General features: G+C 35.8%; 1 protein-coding gene across 2 annotated transcripts in view; it reads right to left on the bottom strand.

Moving 5' to 3' along the window:
* Positions 1 to 25,417, bottom strand: part of ck (unconventional myosin-VIIa ck) — a 526,896-nt gene that overhangs the window by 198,382 nt on the left and 303,097 nt on the right. For both annotated transcript variants that reach the window (XM_090413984.1, XM_090413985.1), the window contains exons 27-28: positions 18,536 to 18,653; positions 12,964 to 13,266 (exon numbers count right to left, since the gene is read on the bottom strand). In XM_090413984.1, the coding sequence (XP_090270110.1) occupies positions 12,964 to 13,266; positions 18,536 to 18,653 (421 nt within the window). The remainder of the gene's footprint in view (positions 1 to 12,963; positions 13,267 to 18,535; positions 18,654 to 25,417) is intronic.

Genomic DNA, 25,417 nt, shown 5'->3' with positions numbered 1-25,417 from the left:
TTTGTTACAGATAAAAAAAAAATTGTATTAAGAGATCATGCAAATAATTTCATATCTAAAATATCACACATTTAACACTGGAGTTTCTTATATTCTGAATAAATCTGCTATGAAGACCACTTAAAATTTTGCAAATAATAATAACATGCTAGTCCATGCGGTTAGCCTAGTGGCTGTGCAATTCGCAATGATATGCCTAGGGAAAGAGTGTCCTAGGTTTGATTCCCATCGGTGACGTGAGGAGCTGAAGGATCTTCCTCAGCCATAGCCAAGTTAGCCAGTCTTGGGCATGGACATTAAGGTTTTTTCCCCAGTTTATCCTGAGGTTTTTCATCCCACAAAGTAGGCAAACCGGCCTTGAGAACTCAACACTGCAGGACATAGGATATATTGGAGTGTAGGGCTGACCACCTTATCCTGTGAACAGTTTGAGGACCGATGATTAATAAACCCTTGACATCGCAAGGTAAAAGAGGGTATAAAGAAGATGAGATCAGATAAGATAACATGCTAGTATCAAACTGAATTGAATCTGACCCAGAATTTAATTTTCATTTTTTCTTATTGTCTAGATCAGTGGCATATATGCCATATCATGTGATTACACAACAAGTGAGTGAAGCACAATTTGTAATCAAATTTTTGGTGAAAGAAAACTCAAAGCTAGCTAACATTCAATGAAGACTTCATTGAGCTCAAACTTTGCCCAAGACTTGGGCACAGTTTGGAGATAGTGCATTATCAAAATACAAGTGGATTTGACTGAAATGTTGCATTCAAAGACAGCTGTGAGACAGTAAGCAACCTCTTTGCATTGCAATGTAATATCAGAAAAACACTCAAGCACAGACATTTTATTATGTAATCACAGTATTATGTAGACAACTATACTGAAATCACTCTCATCATAAACTGATTGATTTCAATTAACAATTAAAAAATAAATCCTAAGATTTGATAAATATCTCTTTCTGTATCTTTCTTTCAGCATTCTAAATTAGCAAAATAAATCAGAAATCATCTACACTGGAAAGCAGCAAAATAGTACTTTTACAAGAATTAAACTCAGTATTTTATTCTATCTCAGAAAATGACAATGTCATACATTCTATTTCCATAAAGGAAATCAGACAATCTAAATATTACATCTTTGCAAAACATAATGTAGCAAATTATGCATATATCCAAACAGTGCCAGTCTGGAGGAGCAGAATAAATACTGAATATGTAACTAAATATCCATATGAATAAATAATCTTCAACAAACACAAGCAACTTATCACTTTTAACATGATTTTAAGGGGGGGGGGGTCTTGCATTGGTAATTTACTCACCTTCTGTAATAAAGCATGGTTAGCTAACATAACTGACCACAATGTGATATTACTGGACTGCGCAACAGCATCTGACAAGATGTTATCTGCCATCTAAGTTTCATATCCAGGAATGTATATGAAACTTAGATGGATAAGAGAAGGCAAGTGCCACATGGCTCTTGCTTAGACTATTGGACTGCTACTTAATTTTGTATGTTAAGAACACCTAGACAAGCTTTTTTTTTAGGGGGGAGGGGAGAAATCCAGTTGTTTGCTGATGATAAAAGTACATGATAAAATGCTGATAAAAGTGAATCAAAGTGATGCATCATCCCACAAAATGATTTGAATAGACTGACAAAAGTAAAAGATAATAATTGAAGTATGGTGTAGTCGAGTATAAGGTTATGTATTTAGAATGAACAGATTGCAAGCTGTGAACTACATTAGAGAGATGGCATCTAATTATTAAACTTGTTTTCATTATATTTTGACATATAATGTCAAAGAGTTTTATCACATATATAAAGACAGCATATTTAATAGACATATGTGGAATTATAAGACAGGTGATTATAATAATCTTAGGTATCAACTTGGGACAGTTCCATGGAGGGAGGAATTGGAAGGGCAAGATATCATTAGTGCTGGGGAACTTGCAAAGGAATATTTATTAGCAGCAATAGCAAGCTGTATACCACAAGTGAAGAATAGAACACAATTTGGTGTAAAGTAGATGACAAACAATATCAAACAGGAACTGATAGGTAACAAAGAGGTTATGGAAGATATATAAGGAACAGGGTGGAGGACAGATATATGAAGAATATAAGATTCGGGCCAGGAGAGTGACTAGTATGGTAAGGAAGGCAAAACTGGAATATGGGAAGAGATTGGCCTTGAGATCCAAAGAAAATTAGCTATGTGGTCAGTAGGAGGAGAAATAATTGTGGAAGAATGACATTGTTGGATAAAAATGGAAATACAGTGGCTGATGCAAAGAGCATATTTGAGTTGTTCAATGAACACTATTGGAGTATTTCATCCTGGAGAAGTAGGTTTTAATATTAGAGGGACAGAGCAGGTTTGAGGTTTAGAAATGCAAGAGGAGAGCACGTTTCAAATATTTAGTACTCTGGATGTCAATAAAGCAATGGGACTGGATGGAATTTTGAGAAAATGTGCTGAAGAACTGACAGCTTGCTTGATCTGGCTTTTCAGTGAAAGCCTGGCTAAGGGAAAGGTATCCAAAGAGTAGGAGGAGGATAAGATAATGCCATTGCATAAGGGTGGTAGCAGACTGGAAGTGTCAATTAGAGACCAGTTTGTGTTTCATCAATAGCTGATAAGATCTTGGAGAAATTAGTGAGGGACCATATACAGCTTTAGGCAGATGAAGGTAATGTTATCTGTGAGAGTCAACATGGATTTGTTAAGGGGCGCTCTTGCTTAGTAATATGATTGCCTTTTAAAATAAGAGCAGTTGATGAGGAAAAGGCATATTCTGCCATTTTTTTGGATTTTGCAAAGGCATTTGACAGGGCATCACATGATAAGATATATTTAAGTCAGAACATGGGTTTAGATGTCAAGTTGGTGAACTGAATTCAGGATTAGTTATCTGAGATTTGTGTATGGAGGAGAGAAGCAATATCAAGGAGGCAGAAGGTTACAAGTTGGGTCCCAGAGGGCTCAGTACTGGGACCTGTATTGTTTAACCTTTATATCAATGCATCAATGACATTGTCAATGGATTGCAAGGAGATATTCAGTTGTTTGCAGATGATGTGAAGCTGGGAAGGGTAATTAGTAATAGTGCAGATGTGGTAGCTCTGCAAGAGAATTTAAATAAATTGAACAGATGGAATGAATGAGGGTGTCAGTTTAATGCAGCAAAATGTAAAGTCTTGAAGTTTGGGATACATCAATGAGAGGCTGCATACTCTATTGGAGAAACTGTACTGGAGGAAGTAGGGGAGACAAGGGATATAGGGGTGATGATTGACAGAAACCTAAAATTCGGGAACATATTGCAAAGGTGGTGAAGGTAACCCAGAGGATTGCTGCAAATATTGAGAAGGATGCTGATCTGCAGAGATAAAATAGTTGTCCCATTGTATAAAGCCCTAATCAGACTACACTTGGACTATTGTTCTCAAATTCTAGTAGTAAGACTTATACGTTGGTTAGACACAACTGGTAATTAGTTTACGGAATTAACAACGCATATAAAGTATATTAATTAAAGGTAACTTTAATGAATAACTTCTATATTTCGGCAATGTCACATTGCTATCTTCGGGGACATAAAGATATGGTATGTGCACTCAGGAACTAACACAAAGCAAATGAGGAAGAAAGCAAGAAACTAATATTGTTCCTAAAGTCCTAATGGTGCCCTCTTGCGGGCTAATCAGCCCAACTGCCAAGACTACCAAATTAGCCCGCAAGAGGGCACCATTAGGACTTTAGGAACAATATTAGTTTCTTGCTTTCTTCCTCATTTGCTTTGTGTTAGTTCCTCAGTGCACATACCATATCTTTATGTTCCCGAAGATGGTAATGTGACATTGCCAAAATATAGAAGTTATTCATTAAAGTTACCTTTAATTAATATACTTTATATGCGTTGTTAATTCCGTAAACTAATTACCAGTTATTGTTCTCAAATTCGATCTGGATTTGAAGGAGATAAATTAACTGCAGAAAGAGTGCAGAGACAGATAACAAAGATGTATCAGGACTGTACACTGTTAGTTATGAAGACAGGCTGAGAGAATGTGGACTGCAGAGTATGGTAGATAGAAGAAGGAGAGGTGATGTGATTGAAACTTTTAAACTGTTGAGAGGTAGTAACAGGGGAGTTCTTTTGTTTGGTGAAACAGGGGAAAGCCATCACTGAACATTACGAAAGGAAGCTGTAAGCAAGAGGGTGAGGAGTGGTTTCTTTACATGGAGAGTGTTTGAACTGTGAAATGTATTTATGTAAGTGATGGTTTCTGTGGGTAAGCAGTTCTGGAGGTAGTTTTCGGTATTGAGACCACATGTTTATTAAACAATAAAAATAAAAGAATAAAAAAATCCCGACAAGTTTCGTTCGTCATAAGACTTACATCATCAGCAGTAATGGTGTATAAAAGCTTAACACAACAATGAAAGATTATTGTTAATTAATAGTCAATTAGATGTTTTTTGACTTCACAAACTGTTCGTTAATTGAGAACAATGCTAGTTGTTGCCACATTCTGTGGCTCACGCGTGTTGTATCCAAGGTCCAAGGCAGTTGAATTTTTTATGCAGGCAGACCACACTTGATGTAAAATTAAGCCTTGATTTTTGTTGCACTGCATAGGGATTCTAAGCATTTTTACAGCTTTTTTAAATTTTCTTGTGAAACAGTTCTTATCAACATATGATATGTTTGTCTGTCTGTTGCCAGAGTACTTGATGGCCAGTAGTAGCTGTGTGGAATGCTAAGCCTGATTTGTGTTCCCTTCTTTTTTTGACGTCTTTTACACGTTCAACCATGCGGATCTCTTCTGACCTTCCGGTCTGGCTAATATAACAGATGCACAAAAATAGTGAATCTGATAGATGCCTGGTTTTTTCATGGGATGATGTGGAAGTTTGGTGGATGTAGGAATCTTCATAATTTTTGTAAAGGAAGAAAAGCCACTTTTATGTTGTACTTGAAGGGCAATGTAGCTAATTTGTCCATGACATTCTTGATGTACAGCAGCGTGATTGCATTCTTGAAATCTTGTTTTGATAAGAGAGTTGCAGGAGCTAAGGATAAAACATAGAACCTTCAGACATCTTAGCAAGTTTCGATATAGTCAGCCTCTTCACCAATGAACCTAGAAATCATCCAGTGGATCTTCTTGAAAACCTTTTCCCACCGAACATTGTAGGACTATACAAACACTGCATGGAAAACACTTTTTTCATTTATCAAGACAAATATTGGGAACAAAAAGAACAACTAGTCATGGGTTCCTCCCTCTCTCCAGCTTTAGCTAACCTTTTTATGGAAAATTTTGAAATAAATGCTTTAAAAAACTATCAAAAAAGACCAAAGGTTTGGCTACATTATATAGATGATGTTTTCATCTTTTGGCCGGGAATGGTAGTTGACCTGATTGCTTTTAAAGAGTATCTTAACAATATGCATCCAAATTCACTATAGAACTAGAAAAACATAAAAAATTACCTTTCCTTGATATCTTTATAGAAGTAAACGAAGAGGAAAACAGATTATCCTTTTGTGTATACAGAAAACTGACCACAACAGGAAGATTTCTTAATGATGCCTCACACCACCATCCATTGCAAAAAATAGGCATAATTAAAACTTAAAACCTTGAGAGACAGAGCATACAATATATCTAGCACACAGATGAAGCGAAATAAAGAATTATACTACCTGACACAGAAGCTCGCACTTAATGGTTTTGGACCCAAGACAATCCAAACAATTCTTAATACAGCTCATGCAACTCCCTTATCAAAACAAGATTTCAAGAAAGCAATCATGCTGCATTCCACATAGTTACTACTGGCCATCAAGTACTCTGGCAACAGACAAACAGGTCATTATGTTGATAAGAACTGTTTCACAAGAAAATTTAAAGAAGATGCAAAAGGATTACTTCCAGCTGTAAAAGCTGCTTAGAATCCCTATGCAGTGCAACAAAAATCAAGGCTTGATTTTACATCAAGTGTGGTCTGCCTTCATAAAAAATTTAACCTCTTCGGACCTCAGATATAACACACGTGAGCAAAAGAACGTGGCAACAATGAGCATTGTTCCAACAAGCATACAATAACGAATGTCTCATATTGTATTCGAGTTCTCAATTAATGAACAGTTTGTGAAGTCAAAAAACATCTAATTGACTATTAGTTATCAATAATCTTTGGTTGTTGTGTTAAACTTTTATACACTATTACTCCTGATGATGCAAGTCTTATGATGAACGAAACTTGTCAGGAATTTTTTATTCTTTTATTTTTATTGTTTAATAAACATGTGGAATGTATTGCCTGATAGAGTGGTGAGAGCATGAACAATCGAATTCAAGGAGTGGTATGATTAGACTTTGTGTTTTCTAGGATGGGCCTCTCATGATGAGGTCTTTTGATTCCATGGAGGCCTGAATAATAATAATGTTTCTTGTCCCATTTCATTAATGTTGCATTGATTTCTAACATGAGGCTCTTGGTATTGCTAATTATTAGTACAATATGACATTCATAAAAGTATCTGAATATCACCTTTTAAGAAGTGAAATGATATGAGCCAGATGTGCATAAAGTATTATTATTATAGAGATGACACTATGAAGTTCAAAGACTCATTGCAGGGGGGCCAACAATAACCATTATTCACACTGTGCTTAACACGTCCCCTTCAACTCATTCATTGACACAACACTTATGACCGCTTCTGGAAATTTCATTCTGATAATTTGTTACTCTTCAAGCAAGAAATCTAGTACTTATACCCATGCTAACTATACTCTTATAGATCTTCTGGAAGTGATCCTTGTTCTCTCCTCTCATCATGTAATGAAAAATTTATTCTGCTTCAATACTATAGCATCCCAGTATTATATATTTCTATCATATCCCAATTAATCTGTTCTCATATGGAGCATTCCATAGACCTGTCACCATCTTGGTCACTTGTCTCTGATGCCTCTTCATACCTTCCTCATCTCTGAGAAACTCAGGCAACCAAATCGATGTGGGGTAGTCCAAATGAGCTCATCTTTACTTTTCAGCATCTATTTTTCAATATTTAAATGTTTATATGAGCAATTTTGCCCACTTTTGCCTTATGCCATTTGAAGTTGAACTCTATGTCCACCCTCATCCCTAACCTCATCAGTTTCTTGTAGTTTAGTTCCTGTAATGTAATGCACAGCTTGTAATCTTTCCATTTTCCAAAGTGCAAAATAATCTTACACTTTGCCATATTATTGACAATCATCATCATCCTTCACCTACAATGCCAGGCTATTTAAATCACCCTGCAGGATCTCTATGTCACTTTTCTTCATGTTATAGAACTTGGAATACCAAAGAGGTTTGACTGTTTGATGGGACACTATAAAAATATGCTATTGGAAGTAGACAGTAAACTACTCAAACATTAAAGTTAGCAGTGGCTGATGGTTGAATATGATAGTGAGAAAAAAGTGATAAGCAATTAAGAAATGAGGATTTGTAGTTCCACATATAGCCTTCTCTTACAAGGCCAGTGATGAAAAAATACAAGAAACAAGTGGGATGTATAGCACAGAAAGAGAAGTTGAAAGCTACTGCTTGGGTACTCATCATGAATTATTTAATAGTAGCAGCATTGCATGAGTGTATTTCTTCATGAGCAGCTTCTTAAGTGTAGAAGAGAGTATGGTGAAGGAGGGATGACAAGTAAGAAATACATGAAGAATTAAGTTAACTTAAAGTTAATATGGCAGTAGGACTTGATAACATATCACTGCATGTCTCAAAAGAATGTTCCACAGAGTTAACAGCACCTTTAGCATACCTGTTTACCATGAGTCTTGTAACAAGGCAGGTCCCAAAGAAGTAGAAAGAGTAAAATTGTTCCACTTCACAAAAGGATGATAAGACTGAGGCTATAAATTACAGGCTAGTGTGTCTGGGGTTGTGGTTAAGGTGTTGGAAATGTTGATGAAGGCTAGAATTCAGAAATGAGTTGAAAATAGCAGTATTTTCTTGCTGATGGTCAGCATAGGTTTGTTAAAGGAAGGTCATGTTTTATCAATTTACTTATGTACTACAACAGGATGATGAATGCATTGGACAAGGGAGATGCATACACAGTGGTATACTCTGTACTTAGACTTCGTAAAGGTTTGAATAGATTGCCACCAACAAGTTGGTAACTCTGAAAAATTAAAGATGGAAACTTAAACTTACATGAAATAAATTTATTAGTTGTAAAATTTTCACCTAAGTATCAAAGACATCTTCAGTATAATAATAACAATGGAGCCATCTGTCATGAAGAACATATATTTTATATCCAGCATCTTGAACCTGAGCGGTTTGACTAGCATAACATGTAATCTCAACTAGGCATAGGTCTTTGGAAGAAAATTACTTTTACATACAAGTATGTTCCTTATACAGCAGTTATACAAGGAGAGCTGTGAGGTCTTTCTACACCAACTGAACTTAAAAACAGATCTGATGGCCTTCAGTTATTCCCTTTATGGTAAATATCATTATATCAATTTTATGCAAATTCCTGATTATTATTATTTATTGTATTTTTTTTTCATTGGGAATTTAATGACTGTCCATTGTTTAACTGGCACTTTTTTAAACTGACTTTTATTATAATTTATTTTGTTTTCCATTGTCTATTGTTATATTATACTGAAGATGCCTTTGATACTAGACAAAAATTTTACAGCTAATAAATTTATTTCATGTAAGTTTAAGTTTCCATCTTTAATTTTTCAAAGTATGGCAGCTAATGTACCTATATTAAAGTTGGCAACTAAAATGAAGTGGATGGGATTTGATACTAGATTAATGAGTTTGGATAGGTGATGGGCTGTCAGGCAGTTTTACAAAAAGACATGTATGGGAGTATTGATATCTTGAAAGTGGAAAGTCAATAGTGGTGTGCCAGAGAGGCCTGTTTTGGAGCTACTATCATTTAACTTGTATACTAATGATACTGGAATGAATTTAATTGGAGATATGCAGACTGCTGCATATCTCCAATTAAACTGTGAATGGGTTTCAGGCACAGTTTGATGAGCTTTGTGTGACAGTGTGCACCTGTTGTGATGAGTCTTTTGACTCCATGGAGGTTTCATGTTAATAATAACAGTACAAATACATAAAATTGATGGACAGGGATTGAAAAGGATGGCCACACCATCTCTCACATTTTGTAGCAACAGCTTCATCGCTTGCTCTCTCTCTCAAATGTGAACACATTATTATTATTATCTGATGCCTCCAGGGAGTCCAAAGACCCATCGAGGGAGGGTACCTACTCTACAACTCTCTGTCTCCACCACTCAATCCACCAACGAACTGCAACCACACCAACACCATCTATTGCCCACTACCACCACTAGTATTTTCACAGACAATCACAAACACTCATGCCCACAGCACGATTTGAACCTGCAGCCTTTTGGCTGGAGAGCAGATATGCTAACCGCTCAGCCAACCATGCCAGCTTGGCATTTAACATTGAAAGTTTGTGGTTCAGCCTGAGACATCAGTCACAAGTATTAATAAGCACTACCATGTTGTACACCTCAACATTCAACTTTGTAGTAACACAACCACCACCATCACTGTGGTAATTCTATGGATCTAGCTTTTTCATATGCCAATGAAGTAATCATCAGTCCCACAAACTCAACCCTATAGTATGAGTTATAGGATTTAAGAAACATGAAATTTCAGAATTGGCCTGGCACTCAGAATCAATTTGCTGCAGATGAAGGATTTGAGAACTTTGTAACAATCCAGTATTCTAAATCACAAATCATTTTGCTCTGAAATCAGAGCAAAAGCAAGATTCCCCATTTTTATTATTATGATAGCAATTTGGGGGTGCTTAAGGGTCAAAGCTATATAACTGAGAGGAGACCTCCACATAGCCTTTAAAGGAATGCGGAGAACCGACCAGGGCTTCTGACCTAATGCCCAATCCTCACCTTCGCTTGGTGCACCCTGTTGGGTATCTACTTGGATACTGAACGAATGAGGATGGGCTGGCAATTTGGATTTAGCCGACCAAATTGTATTCTTATTGGTTAAACCAAAATAAAAAATGATGGTACAACATGACAAAATTTCATGCCGGCTGGGGCGTCGCCCGGTTAAACAAGGCCCTCGTTGTTTTCGCCAGGGAACCAGGGCGAACAGCGAAAAACTTCCCTGGTGGACACAGGAAGTTAAAGAGGCAGTGAAGGAAAAGAAGAAAGCATATCAAAAGTTCCTGTCAAATAAGTCAGCTTGTGCTCTTAGAGAATATAGAGACAAATGCAAGAATGCTAAACACTGTGTAAAACTAGCTAAACAAAAGTCATGGGAGGACTTTGGCAAGAATATAGAAAATAAATATCAAGAAGGTGGCAAAATATTCTGGAGGTTGTTGAAGAAGCTTAGGAATGGAGGAAAGAGTACTGTAAAAGGAGTTAGAGATGATAAAGGTGACATGAAAACGGGAGAAAAAGATATCCTTGAGGTATGGAGTAATTACTTTGAAAAACTGCTAAATGAAACAAACAGTGATGACAGCACAGTGGTAAAAAACAATGACCAGGCATGCAGCCAGGAATACATATCCATACTTGAAGTAGAAAAAGCCGTCAAAGGCTTGAAATGTGGAAAGGCAGCAGGAGTAGATGATATTCGACCAGAAATGCTGAAGTATGGTGGTATAAGAGTCTTACAGTGGCTGCACTGCATAGTTCAGAAAGCCTGGACAGAGGGACGAATTCCTGATGATTGGAGTAGAGCTCTAATAGTACCCATATATAAAAAGGGAAATAAAACTGAATGTGAGAATTACAGAGGTATATCCCTATTGAGTGTTCCTGGCAAGATCTATGCAAGTATACTTGAGAAACGGTTGAGAAGAATAGAATTGTGGAAGGAAAGCTTGGTGAAGAACAAGCTGGATTCAGGCCAAATAGAGGCCGTCAGGATCAGATCTTCACTTTACGACAAATAGTCGAGAAAGCAAGGGAATATAACAAAGATCTGTATTTAAGTTTTGTCGATTTGGAAAAGGCATATGACAAGGTGCCAAGAGAGAAGCTATTCAATACGCTGCAGTTATATGGTGTCAATGGGGCATTATATCAAGCAATACTTAGTCTTTATTTGAGTTGTAAGTCAGCAGTTAGAATTGAAGGAAGTACAGGAAGATGGTTTAATGTTAAATCTGGTGTGAGACAAGGATGTACATTATCCCCTCTGTTATTCATTATCTATATGGATCACATTATGAAGGAAAGTAGTATTAAACATGATATCAAAATTGGAGATGTTAATGTCAGCTCTTTGCTTTATGCGGATGATGTTATACTTCTAAATAAATCTGCTACGAGTCTGCAAGATTCTCTGACTAAATTGAATAGCTGTTGTAATAAATATGGTATGAAGGTCAGCAATAAAAAGACAAAGACAATGAAAATAGGCAGAATCAGTGAAAATGTCAACTGTGTTGTGAATGGAGAACCTGTGGAACAAGTAAAACATTTCAGCTACTTAGGCACGATTTTTAATGAAGATGGTAAATTAAATATAGAAATAGACAACAGAATCAGCAAAGCTGGTATGGTGGGAAGCCAATTGAATAAATTCATATGGAATAAGAGAGAAATTAGTCGGAACACTAAATTAGCTGTATACAAGACAGTGTTCAAACTAGTTTTAACTTATGGATCTGAGAGCTGGGTCAGAAATAAAACACTTGACCAAAGACTAGAGACCGCAGATATGAGAAAGATTAGAGGCGTGAACAGATGGTATCAATGGTAATATCATATTAAAAACGAGGATATTAGGAAAGAACTTGACATTGTCAGCATCCAGGAATGCGTTAGCAGAGCTAATCTCAGGTGGTATGGTCACTTAAACAGAATGGGCGAGGAAAGATTAGCAAAACAAGTGTTCTCTGCCAGGTTGGCAGCAAAACGACCCAGAGGAAGACCAAGATATAGGTAAATTGATACGGTACAAAGTGCCTTAGACAATAGCAATATAAGATCTGATAATGTTGGAGTCTTGACAAGTAACAGACTGATTTGGAGGAAAATTGTAGATAGGAAGTTAGTAATGATGTAATTTTTTTTATGTAGTACTATCATATCCTGTACCCCCCTTGAGGGTACATGGCAGGAATTTGATTATGATGATGATGATAGCAATTCTATTAAAGGAGGAATAATCAAATTCGAGAATTTGATTATTTTTGAATAAATCAATGCTATTAATTAATGGCTATTAATATTTTTTATGTCACATGTATCTAAACATTTTTAAGAATATACAGTAATATAGTAAAGCACTAATAAGCAGAGCTTGACAAATATGCTTGCCCACTTGCTCATAGCAAGTAGTTTTCCAGCTGATGAACAGTCAAGACTGAAATAAACAGAATATTTTTTATTTAATAAAAAATAATTTCTAGGTGGATTTATTCACCTAGAATAAATGTACTGTCAGAGTAACCTGAAAGGAAATTGATCATTATGATAAAAAAAAATGATTTCCTAAACAATCTTTTTTTTTAATTTTAAGAAAAAACACAGAAGAATATGTGTAATATACAGGGCATGGTAATAAAAAATTAATGTAACAAATTATATTTTACAAAAAAAAAAATCACTTGGAGTGATTCTCACAGTGAAATGTTCTCCAAATAATGATACAGCACCAAAAATCACTTTTTTTGGAACTCCTCTTGATTTATTGGAACATATCATTAAAAACAGGGAAGGAGGATCTTGGAAAGAGTACTCGTGGTAATGTTGCATAATTTGTCAAGCAATGCTAATTAGATTTCAGTAAAAGGAATAAAGATTCTTTAGGGGGAGGGAGGGGAATTACTCAGGTTATTCATGGAATGCAGTACCTTGTCAAACAGAGCTATATAAAGAGAAAATCCAAACTGGTCTTTCAGTACAATTTTATCAGATAGTTGTGCACAGAGTTCCCTGGCTGTGGTGGCTGAGTCTGCTAATAAAGTTTTTGTATTACCATCCATAAAAGTGATTGGTAACATGAGTGGCTTTTTTGATTTTGTAGCCTGAAGTTCCAGCCAGGATGGAGGTTGTCCACGAGTACCATTCATAAATGTTCTCCTCAGACGGTCCTCGCAATATGGAGCATAACCTGGAGGGCCTTCACGAATAAAGTTCAGCAGATATTTCACAAACTGAAACAATAAACAGTGTTCGATTTAAACAAAAAATGTAACTGCAAAGTTATAAAACCAATTATTAACTGATATTTTGGTTACAAATGCTCAGTTTTATTTTTGTTCAGCATTTTGCACAACTTGGTGCTACATTCATGGAAGAATGCAATACAAGTTATTCTGAAGCACTTTAATTCTTTCTTTCTTTACATGTGCTACAGTATGCAACTGTTTCCTGGTATGTTTGTATAGAAAACTCTGAACTGGCAGCTGTACAGCCATGGCAAGAATAATACTCACAGCAGAAGTCAACAGTATGCAAGCAAACACAACGATGACCATAACATAAAATTCCATACAGTTAACTTATTCTGCATTACAAAGCATAAGAAACAGGTTCCTCATCAACTTAGGAGAAAACATAAATGGCAATTATGAATCTGGACTGAATACCAGCAATAGCATAGAACATGACTCTGGTGATATAGCTGCCTCATCACACTAATGCAACACCAGATACATGTTAAACAATTGTAGTTCCATGCAAAAATACCAGGAAACAGTGTACCACCACATCACAATACATAAGTTACATGCTTATCAAAATGCATGCAAAGTATCAAAATAAGGTGGCCTTTAAATTGCCATAGCAAGGCTATAAAATTATACTTTTTTTAAAGTAAAATTAAGTGATGATATCCACACAAACTATTCTGTGAATCAATCAAAGAATAAAAATTAAATAATTATTTTAACTTTTTAATGATTAATTAATCATTTATATTAAGAAAACTTGATCAAATCTAAACCTAATCTTCAGTACTTCATATTATAGAATTCTATATAATGTTATTTATATTCTTATTTATATTCTATTTTTCTTGTACTCTGTATTTGGCTGTGTTGATAATGCATAAAAGTGTTTATATTCAGGGAGATTTGATGTTGAAACATAGTGTTAGAGGTAATTATTTGAAAATTATAGTTTTATAAATAGTGTTAGTTATTAAAGAGTTTCAAAAATCAATTTAGAGTATACTATATGGCTGTTTTAGAATTATGGTAGAACTGTTGAAATTTAGAAGTTCATCTTTTGAAAGCCATTACATTAATTCTTAAATTCGATGACTCTTATAAGAAATAAGAGTTAAATTCTTTAACTCTTATTTCCCAGGTGGAAATAAGAGTTAAAGAAATATGAACTGTGGTAAAGAAATGTGAAATGTCAAATTATACTTGCTAAATGTAACTTTGAATATATGAATTGTTTTAACTAGATTTACAGTTTGCAGGTAAAAATGTAAAACTTTCTGAATGATTAATCAAGTTGAGAAACATTAGTTTTAATGAATAAAAGGTCTGATCTGGTCTAGTCTGATATGAGTCAAATCTGGTTAATTATTCAAAAGTTGATATAAACTACCCATAGTGAATTACTTAAAAATTTAAGACTATTATTATTATTACAGAAACTCCATGGGATCAAGAGACTCGCAAATGATGTGATCCCGCAAAAGTTCAATACAACACCTTTTATTGTCTTCACTGTCTGCACACTCATCACTTCAGGCAGTGAATGTCACATGTCCATATCTCCATACTAAACAACTTATTTCTCACTTCCTTCAAAATTTCAAAGAATAATCTATTGTCCTTGCATCTTCCCCTTTGTACTACCATTTGAAAAATCTGCCTACTTTCTATTTCATAAGCTCCTCAGAACAAATTTGATGTCTCAATCATGTCCCTCTTTCAATATACCTGCAATTACATTTTCTCTGTCTATCCTATAACCAACATTCCAAAATCTTGATATTTTTGTTATCTGCCTTCGTACCCTTTCTGAAGTTCCTTGTTCCTCTGAAATTCTAGTGATCACACTATCTACCAATATACACAGCAGTTCAGATGTCATCTGATCAAGGCTCTATATAATGGACCACTGCATCCTTATATCTGAATAGTCATTGTCCGACTCACTGGTGTGAACTTCTGGGTCTTCAATACCACAATGTCTTCACTTCTACATGCTCAATCACTTCAGGGAGTTAATTCCATGTGTCTTCTAATCTACCTACTAAACAACTTATTTCTTAATCTCTCAGTATCCCATAATACAAAGCGCACTTCCTTTCAGAGATATAAATTGCTAAGCATTATGGGAAGGGTCACTATCCAGAATGGTTTTAACCACGCTACCGGCCAGGACGTATATATACGTCCACATTTCCATGGATGCGAAGTGCATATTAAAATTGTAATACCATTGATATTACATTAAAATTTATGATGGATACGAAGCTTTTGAGGATGCGTATTTGATCTTTAAGGGCCGGTAAGGTGGTTAAGGAAGGCAGGTTAAATCAATGCAGAAGTCATATTTTTCATACATCAGTAGTAAAAAATGGTGTATTTCCATATTATTAAAATACTTTTGCATCAGAGCTAGAAAGTCATAACTTTATAACTGCTCTTATCTTTTCTATGAGTATTATGTAGAGAGCAAAGTCAGAGTACAAAAAGAAACTCACAGAGCAGGCTACAGACAACCCATAAGACCATTATTATGCTAAAAGTAAAAAGAAGAGGGTTAACTTTACAAATGCAGACAATGCTTGTGTTTGAAGCAGATGCACAAACTTCAAATAATGAGCTGATGTATGCAACATGGAGAACAGCACTATCACGAGTGATGTGAGAGATGCATGAGAAAAAAGGTTTGTTACACGACCTGGACAAAAATGTGGCATTAGGGAGATAGAATATTAGTACATATTGTAAAGGAATGTTCAGCTGAACTGTTCGGTCCTTATGTGGCTGTATAATTTGAGTCTTATCTCAGAATGATCCCAAAGGAATAAAAAGAATGCACGATAGTCCCATTGTATAAAGGTAGTGTAGAAACTGATGTAGAAGCAGACAAACTATACTTTTCAAGGAAGAGCATGGGTTTCTAAAGGGGAGGTCATGTCTGAGTAATTTGCTCATAATTTATGGGAATAAATTATGAGCAAATATTTAAGGAGAATGGTATACTATGATACTGTTGGACTTTGCTAAGGAATTTGACAGGACACTACATGAATGGCTGTTGAAATTAAAGACTACAGGAGACTAGAATATAAACTACTGACTAGCATAAGAGGACAGCTGATAAACAGGTATTCCAAAAGTGGTATATGGGGGATGTGAATCTGTCAGATTTAAGGTGACCAATGGTGTATCTCTAATCCCTGGACCATAATTGTTCAGATCCATTGGGAATGACCCAACAGATATTCAATTGTTCGCTGATGGTGCAAAGATAGACTGGGCAATCATGCTACTGATATAGAGCACTTACAGAATGACTTAATAAGCTGGAACTGCAGGTAAATGATAATGGCTACCAATTCAAGATTAGTAAGTATAAAGTGATGCACTTCAACATGATCAGATTTCCAATGACATATTTGTGAGATCATGCTTGGAGAAATTGATGAGGTTAGGGATTTTGGAGTTATAGTGGATAAGAAGTTCCATGATCATATAGCTAATACTGCAAATACAGCTTGAAGGATAATCATAATACCAAAACAAACAATGACATGTAAGGATAAGGAGATCATTTTGCCTCTTTTACAAAGGCTTAATATGATTGCACAGATTTGGTCTCCTGGGTTGTGAGGGGATAAATAAAGGCTGCAAAGAAGAGTTACAAAGATGATTATGGAATGTAAAATATGAGGGCAGACTGAACTGCAGACACTGGTGGACAGGAAAAAGACAGGTGATAAGATAGAAGTCTGTAAACTTTTGAAAGGGTATTTGATGAAAATACCAGTGGCAGCCCATGAAGCTTTAAGTGGGGTTGCTGCCTATACAAAATATATAATAAATAAATAAATCTATAATAAATAAATCTACAGATTTATTTATTAATAAATTGGTTACTAATTAGGAAAAAAATAATTTTTTTAAAATTATTTTGTATAGGTAGCACCCCCACTTAAAGCTTCATGGGCCACCACTGGAAAATACCTTTCCAGCTGATAAAAATTTTCATTATATGGAAGGTGGAAAGAAAACATGGGACATCTGTGGAAGTCGAGTTTGTGTAGTTAAGAAAAGGAGAAAGCTAGATCAACTTACCCGATGAAGTTGTGAGTACATCTAGTGAGAAAGTTTGCAGAGCAAATTGATTTTGACACTCATATAAGAAGTTTACATTTTGAAATTCTTACTTGATATTTTATTAGTTACATGAAACAAAACTTAGCTCTCCTATCTACTAGTTTGAATTTTTCAATGGCTAGATCACTGAAATACTTCTGAAAAAGGATATTTCTAATTACTGTTGAAGTACATTTTTAATCTACATTGAAAAACTCACAGTTCTGTGAAAAAGTTATAAAGATCTAAAAAAATAAAGTGGGACTTAAAATAATACTAATTATCCTTATAATAAGAAATTTAACTTTATTTACTAAAATAAAGAGCCAAAAGGCTTCAGTTAGGCAATGCAAAAATTATAAAAATCAAGTGGATATTAAATCCAGCATTATTTCAAAGACGAATATAGAAACTATAAAAGTTTCGTATGAAATTTGACCAGAGAGCTTACAGGAATACACTCACCAAAATTTACGAGTTACCCTAGCTGGACCTTATAGGAGACATGATCGCTATGCCCAAGCATCCATATATTCGCCTCCTACTGGTCCATTTTGATAAGGTTTCACTGGCCTGACAGCTGTTTCAAACTGGCTGGTTTTCATCAGAGACCAGGCAGAAACCTTAAGAGAGCAAACAAAAACTAAGGAACTTGAAATGTCGGAGAGGTGTATTTTCCGTAAGTGAACTCTTGGTCGGTGCGTAAAAGTATTTACTAACTCACAAATACTTGTAAATTTCAGGGAGTGTATTCCCGTAAGCTCTCTGGTTAAAGTTTGTAAAAAACTTTTATAGTTTTTATATTCAGCTTTGAAATAATGCTGGATTTAATATCCACTTGATTTTTATAATTTTTGCATTGCTGAACTGAAGCTTTCTGGCTCTTTATTTTAGTAAATAAAGTTAAGTTTTTTTATTATAAGGATAATTAGTATCCTTAATTTAATATAACAAAGAAAAAATGATTAGCAACTTCTTTTCTTTTAATATTTCACACTAAAGAAGTTATAAATCCTATAATACAAGTTTCTGCAAGTAGGCATTATCATCTCTGATAACTATTACTGAGTTTAGTCACTTGAAAGAAAGAAATCATTCTTCTAGTCCTATTTTTTTTTCCTTGCAGCATACTTACTTTGTCTGAAGGAGCAAAGCAACCCACACACAAAGATAAAAGTATCCATCCTCTAGCATGAGAACTTTTATTAGGATTGTTTGTTAATTGTTTACAGATCTGACAATAGATTTCATCCCTGAAATAATAAAAATAATCAGTTGTGTAACAGTTAAAGGAAATCAGTAATTAAGACAAAAAATTTTAAAAATTAATTTTATTATTAGAAAAAACTAGATTTTATTTGGTCATGGATAATAAAAAATAATGAAAACTACTAGTTTCAGCGCTAAAACTTGTGGCTTCTTCTGTGTAAAAAATACATCAAAATAAAAGCAATAAAGTTGAAATAAATAAACTATGACGTCACTAAACAAGCTATGTAGAAAGCATTGCAATATAAGACCAAAACACGTGGAATGGTGAAGGTAGCATGAGTTAGCTATTGTTCGACATTGTGTACAGACAGTTAGTTGAAAACTTGAAGTCTGCCATATGGAAAGATCGGATAAGTGATTTCCAAATATCATTTATTTACTCAGATTCAGTGGCAAGCCTTGAAGAAAGCCCTGATTGATTTAGCTAGAGAGGCATGTGGTGAAGTTGTCTCCAAGGATAGAAAAATTAGAACTCCATGGTGGACACCATGGAGTTCTAATTTTTAAATTTTTTTAATAAAATCTTTTAATAAGATTTTTTAATAAAATCTTTCCTCGCCCATTCTGTTTAAGTGACCATACCTCAGGTGGTATGGTCACTTAAACAGAATGGGCGAGGAAAGATTAGCAAAACAAGTGTTCTCTGCCAGGTTGGCAGCAAAATGACCCAGAGGAAGATCAAGATATAGGTGGATTGATACGGTACAAAGTGCCTTAGACGATAGCAATATAAGATCTGATAATGTTGGAGTCTTGACAAGTAACAGACTGATTTGGAGGAAAATTGTAGATAGGAAGTTAGTAATGATGTAATTTTTTTCGTGTAGTACTATCATATCCTGTACACCCCTTGAGGGTACATGGCAGGAATTTGATGATGATGGTGGACACAGGAAGTTAAAGAGGCAGTGAAGGAAAAAAAAAGAAAGCATATCAAAAGTTTCTGGCAAATAAGTCAGTTTGTGCTCTTAGAGAATACAAAGACAAATGCAAGAATACTAAACATTGTGTAAAACTAGCTAAACGAAAGTCGTGGAAGAACTTTGGCAAGAATATAGAAAATAAATATCAAGAAGGTGGCAAAATATTCTGGAGGTTGTTGAAGAAGCTTAGGAATGGAGGAAAGAGTGCTGTAAAAGGAGTTAGAGATGATAAAGGTGACATGAAAATGCGAGAAAAAGATATCCTTGAAGTATGGAGTAATTACTTTGAAAAACTGCTAAATGAAACAAGCAGTGATGACAGCACAGTGGTAAAGAACACTGACCAGGCATGCAGCCAGGAATACATATCCATACTTGAAGCAGAAAAAGCCAAAGGCTTAATATGTGGAAAGGCAGCAGGAGTAGATGATATTCGACCAGAAATGCTGAAGTATGGTGGTATAAGAGTATTACAGCGGCTGCAGTGCATAGTTTAGAAAGCCTAGACAGAGGGACGAATTCCCGATGATTGGAGTAGAGCTCTCATAGTACCGATATATAAAAAGGGAAATAAAACTGAATGTGAGAATTACAGAGGTATTTCCCTACTGAGTGTTCCTGGCAAGATCTATGCAAGTATACTTGAGAAACAATTGAGAAGAATTGTGGAAGAACATCTTGGTGAAGAACAAGCTGGATTCAGGCCAAATAGAGGCTGTCAGGATCAGATCTTCACTTTAGGACAAATAGTTGAGAAAGCATGGGAATATAACAAAGATCTGTATTTGAGTTTTGTCGATCTGGAAAAGGCATATGACAAGGTGCCAAGAGAGAAGCTATTCAATACACTACAGTTATATGGTGTCAATGGAAAATTATATCAAGCAATACTTAGTCTTTATTTGAGTTGTAAGTCAGCAGTTAGAATTGAAGGAAGTACAGGAAGATAGTTTAATGTTAAATCTGGTGTGAGACAAGGATGTACATTATCCCCTCTGTTATTCATTATCTATATGGATCACATTATGAAGGAAAGTGGTATTAAACCTGATATCAAAATTGAAGATGTTAATGTCAGCTCTTTGCTTTATGCGGATGATGTTATACTTCTAAATAAATCCACTACAAGTCTGCAAGATTCTCTGACTAAATTGAATAACTGTTGTAATAGATATGGTATGAAGCTCAGCATTAAAAAGACAAAGACAATGAAAATAGACAGAATCATTGAAAATGTCAACTGTGTTTTGAATGGAGAACCTGTGGAACAAGTAAAACATTTTAGCTACTTAAGCACAAATTTTAAGTGAAGATGGTAAATTAAATATAGAAATAGACAACAGAATCAGCAAAGCTGGTATGGTGGGAAGTCAATTGAATAAATTCATATGGAATAAGAGAGAAATTAGTCAGAACACTAAATTAGCTGTATACAAGACAGTGTTCAAACCAGTTTTAACTAATGGATCTGAGAGCTGGGTCAGAAGTAAAACACTTGACCAAAGACTACAGACCGCAGATATGAGAGTCCTGAGAAAGATTAGAGGCGTGAACAGATGGCATCAATGGCAATATCATATTAAAAACTAGGATATTAGGAAAGAACTTGACATTGTCAGCATTCAGGAATGTGTTAGCAGAGCTAATCTCAGGTGGCATGGTCACTTATACAGAATGGGCGAAGAAAGATTAGCAAAACAAGTGTTCTCTGCCAGGTTGGCAGCAAAATGACCCAGAGGAATACCAAGATATAGGTGGATTGATATGGTACAAAGTGCCTTAGACAATAGAAATATAAGATCTGATAATGTTGGAGTCTTGACAAGTAACAAACTGATTTGGAGGAAAATTGTAGATAGGAAGTTAGTAATGATGTAATTTTTTTCATGTAGTACTATCATATCCTGTACACCCCTTGAGGGTACATGGCAGGAATTTGATGATGATGATTTATTTACTCTCAATTCCTATTAAGTATGCCCTGTGCAAAGATGACCAAAGTAATGAAGTTGTCTTTAATGTAAGACATGGAGCTGTTATTCCACTCAATGCTATGGTATGTGTATGAAAAATGAAAAGCCAAGCCCGAGTTGTCTTCTCTGTTGTTGACATCTCCAATGTGTTCTTTCTTATCTCAAAATTTCTTGAGATCTGGCTTATGTAAGAAAGGTCACAAGAGCATGCAACATTATAGACTCTACTCTACGATGTTTGTAGAAGGAGTTGGTCTGCAAGAGAGCAGAATAAATTCATTAAATTGTAAACTACTTTCATTGGTCAGTATATACAACATGGCTTCTAAGAGAACTGGCATCATTAAAACCCTTCTTAACAGAGCACAAGCAATCTGCTTTGACCCTTTTCATCTTAAACTAGAACTGAACACTATCTGAGGAATGGTGCAGCACAAGTTTTGCTGATCCCAAGAACAGAAACCTGCAGCATATGACTGCTTTAACTGTTTTTTCTGGGATATTGTCTTACCACATATCATTAAGAGAGCCACTCTCCAATCCATCTAATAAATCTACCATAGCTCTCCATCTTACCCATCTTACCTACACAAAATGTTCATGTGGAGTCTATCAAATGCTTTTGCTAAGTGGGCACGGAAATGGGGATGTGAGTTTAATGTTGCAAAACGTAAGGTTTTAAAATTTGGAAAACAAAGATGAGATGCAGAATTTATGCTTGGTAAGGATATATTGTTGGAGGTGGAGGAAATAAGAGTTCTGGGGGTGATAGTGGATAAGGATCTGAAATTTAGGAGACACATAGCCAAAATTGTGAAGACAACACAAAGACTTCTGGGAATGATGCAGAGGACACTGACTTGTAGAAGTAGAGAGATTCTTGTTCATTCTATAAGGCTTTGATTAGGCCACACATGGACTATTGTGCCCAGATTTGGTCACCTGGTTTTCAAAAGGATGAAGAGATGTTGGAAAGGGTCCAAAGGCGCCTGACTAGGGTAGTTTCTAACCTCTGGAATGTCGAGCATGAGGAAAGATTGAGAAGATGTAATTTTCAGTCTGGTGGACAGGAGGAAGAGGGAGGGGGATATGATAGAGACCTACAAGTTAGTAAGGGGTTGTCATAGGATCAATGCTGGAGAAGTTCTACAGAAAATAGTGGGAGATCAGGGGAGAACCAGAGGTCATCCCTGGAAACTGTGTAAAGAGGGTGTGAGTAGGGGAGTGAGAAGTAGGTTTTTTCGTGCAGACTTGTAAATGATTGGAATGCCTTGCCTGAGAGCGTAGTGTCTACAAGGAGTTTGTGTTTAAGACACGGTATGATGAGCTGTGTGTGTGTGTGTGTGTGTGTGTGTGTGTGTGTGTGTGGTAAAAGGACCTCCCAGATGAGTCTTTGACTCCATGAGGTCTTGGGGTAATAATAATAATCACTTTATTAGAAAATGCAAGTAGATTACTGAAGCAAGACCTACCATCACAAACTCATGCTGACCATCATAGAGAATCACAAGATGATCAACCCAATCTTGAATTCCGTCCTTAACAACTTTTCCAACACTTAATTACTACAAGTATGCAGAATCGGGTTTTAATTAGAAACTTCTGACCCAGAACCATGCTTGTGTATAGGAAATATGACTTCTGCATTACTTCAAGTATTTTAATAATAAGGTATGACACCTTTCACTACTTGTATATAGGAAATATATAATTTCTACATTACTTCAACCCTGGAATCACTTCTGTGTCTGGCTCCCATTGATGAGACCTCAATAAAGGTTGAAACTAATTTGAGTAGTGGTCCTTTCTATAATGCTTAGCATTATATAAACCCAAAAGAATGAGTTCTTTGCATTATGAGATACTAAGGCAATTAGTGTGAAGTCATTAGCCTCTATATACAAATAGCTTAGTCATGAAGATAATTCACACACAAAGTTTGTTTGCTTATACTTGGATAAAGGATAAACCAAAAATATAATTTTTTGGCATCTTTAATACATTCTTTAAAAATATGGTGATAGATGCAAGTAGTGAAATCGCACGGTTCAGCGGAGCAATATACAGAGCAAAGTGGCAACTGGAGCGTATGGAAAAATGTGTACTGAATGTACTGACTAATAAACGGCAAAAGTCTGATACGAAAATAAGAGAATGTTCGTAAACGTAAATAAAATAAAGGAGCGAGTGCTGTATGGAGATTTGTAATTAAGAGGTGTGATAGTTGAGAGTTTCACGAAATTGTACCAGTCGGGTGTGAATATAAAGGACATCAGCAAATCTATTCGAGTGCAAAAATAGAGGGTGAAAGAAATGATAGTCGTGGCAGGAACAAATGATTTGAAAGAAGACAAAATAGAAATGAATTTTGTCTTCTTTCAATGCAGATCTGAGGGAATTACTTGAGGTAGCAAAAGAGAAGAGAGAGAGAGTTAGGATGGTGAGTATTTTGCTGCGGTATGACAGTGAAATGTTTAGGAGGGCCATAATTGCCAATGACTTTATGCGTGGGTTATGCATGGAGAGTGGTGTGGAATTTGTGGATGTGTGGAGTGAGTTCGATGGGCAAAAGGATTTATATAAGATGGATGGGTTACATTTGAATGGATTTGGCATACGAAAGCTTGAAAAAGTGTTGATGAATGAAGTGGATGTACAGACTCAGGGAAACTAGATTTATTAACGGAGGGGGGGGGAGTAGATATGCAGACTTTAGGGAGGCAGTTGAGTGTATGAATGAGTATAATATGCCCGAGCGAGTACGAAGGACAACAAATCAGAATGGGATAGTCAGTATAAGACATCAAAGTAGGGATGGGACTAACGGGCTTCTGCAATTCATGTATACTAATGCTAGGAGTATTAGGAACAAGAAGGAAGAGTTTTTGGCCTTGGTTGGCACTTCCAGGCCACAGGTTGTTGGTATTAGCGAAACATGGCTGAAAGAAGATGGTAAAGCTAGTGGGATTGAATGCAACGGGTATAGCGTGTTCAGGAGTGACAGGGAGAATAAAAAGGGGGAGGAGTGTTATTGATGATAGTTGATGAGTTGCAGCCAAGGAGTATAGAAGTTGAACTGCAGGATAGAGAAAAGAGCAGATTATTTGGTGTGAGATAGAGTCTAGCAGAACAAAATATACAATTGGGTGCTGCTATAGACCAGGTGATGGAATAGATGGTGGGGATAGTATGCGTAGGCAAATAGAAGAAATGAGTGGAAGGAGGGTAATTATTATGGGTGATTTCAATTATGGTAACATTGACTGGAAGGAGGAGAGGGTACATGGGAGGAAGAAATTGGATTTTATGCGGTTATTAAGGGATAACTATCTGCGACAGCATGTATTGGAAAATACTAGGGGGTCAGAGAGTGCTTGACCTAGTAACTGCATCTGAGAATTTAGCTGTAACGAATATGACCAAGTTGCCACCAATTGGTGAGAGTGATCACAGGGTCTTGACTTGTGAGGTGGCTAAAGGTGTGGAATTTACAATTAAGACAGGGTACATGTGGAATTATTGGGCTGGTGAGTATGACAAGCTTAGGAATTTGATTGGTTCAGTGCCGTGGCATGTAAAACTGCAAGGGCTGGATGTTGATAGTGCATGGGAGGTGGTTAAGAAGTGTTTGCAGGAGGCAATGGTTGACTGTATACCAAGAGTCCGAATAATAAATCAAGTAGGGGTTAAATAGATGAATAACACTATTAAGCTTGAGCTGCAAAAAAAGAAACAATAGTGAAGGGAATTTAAGGAGAAAGGTGACCAGCAGGTGCAGGAACAGTATAAAGCTCAGGCCAGGAAGGTAACAAGGGTGGTAAGAAAAGCAAAAGCAGATTATGAAAGAAA

The sequence above is a fragment of the Typopeltis vanoorti genome, chromosome 24 (assembly GCF_054136105.1).
Source record: "Typopeltis vanoorti isolate ZY-2024b chromosome 24, IOZ_Tvanoo_1.0, whole genome shotgun sequence".
NCBI lineage: Eukaryota > Metazoa > Arthropoda > Arachnida > Uropygi > Thelyphonidae > Typopeltis > Typopeltis vanoorti.
This window is presented reverse-complemented; position numbering and strand designations above follow the sequence as displayed.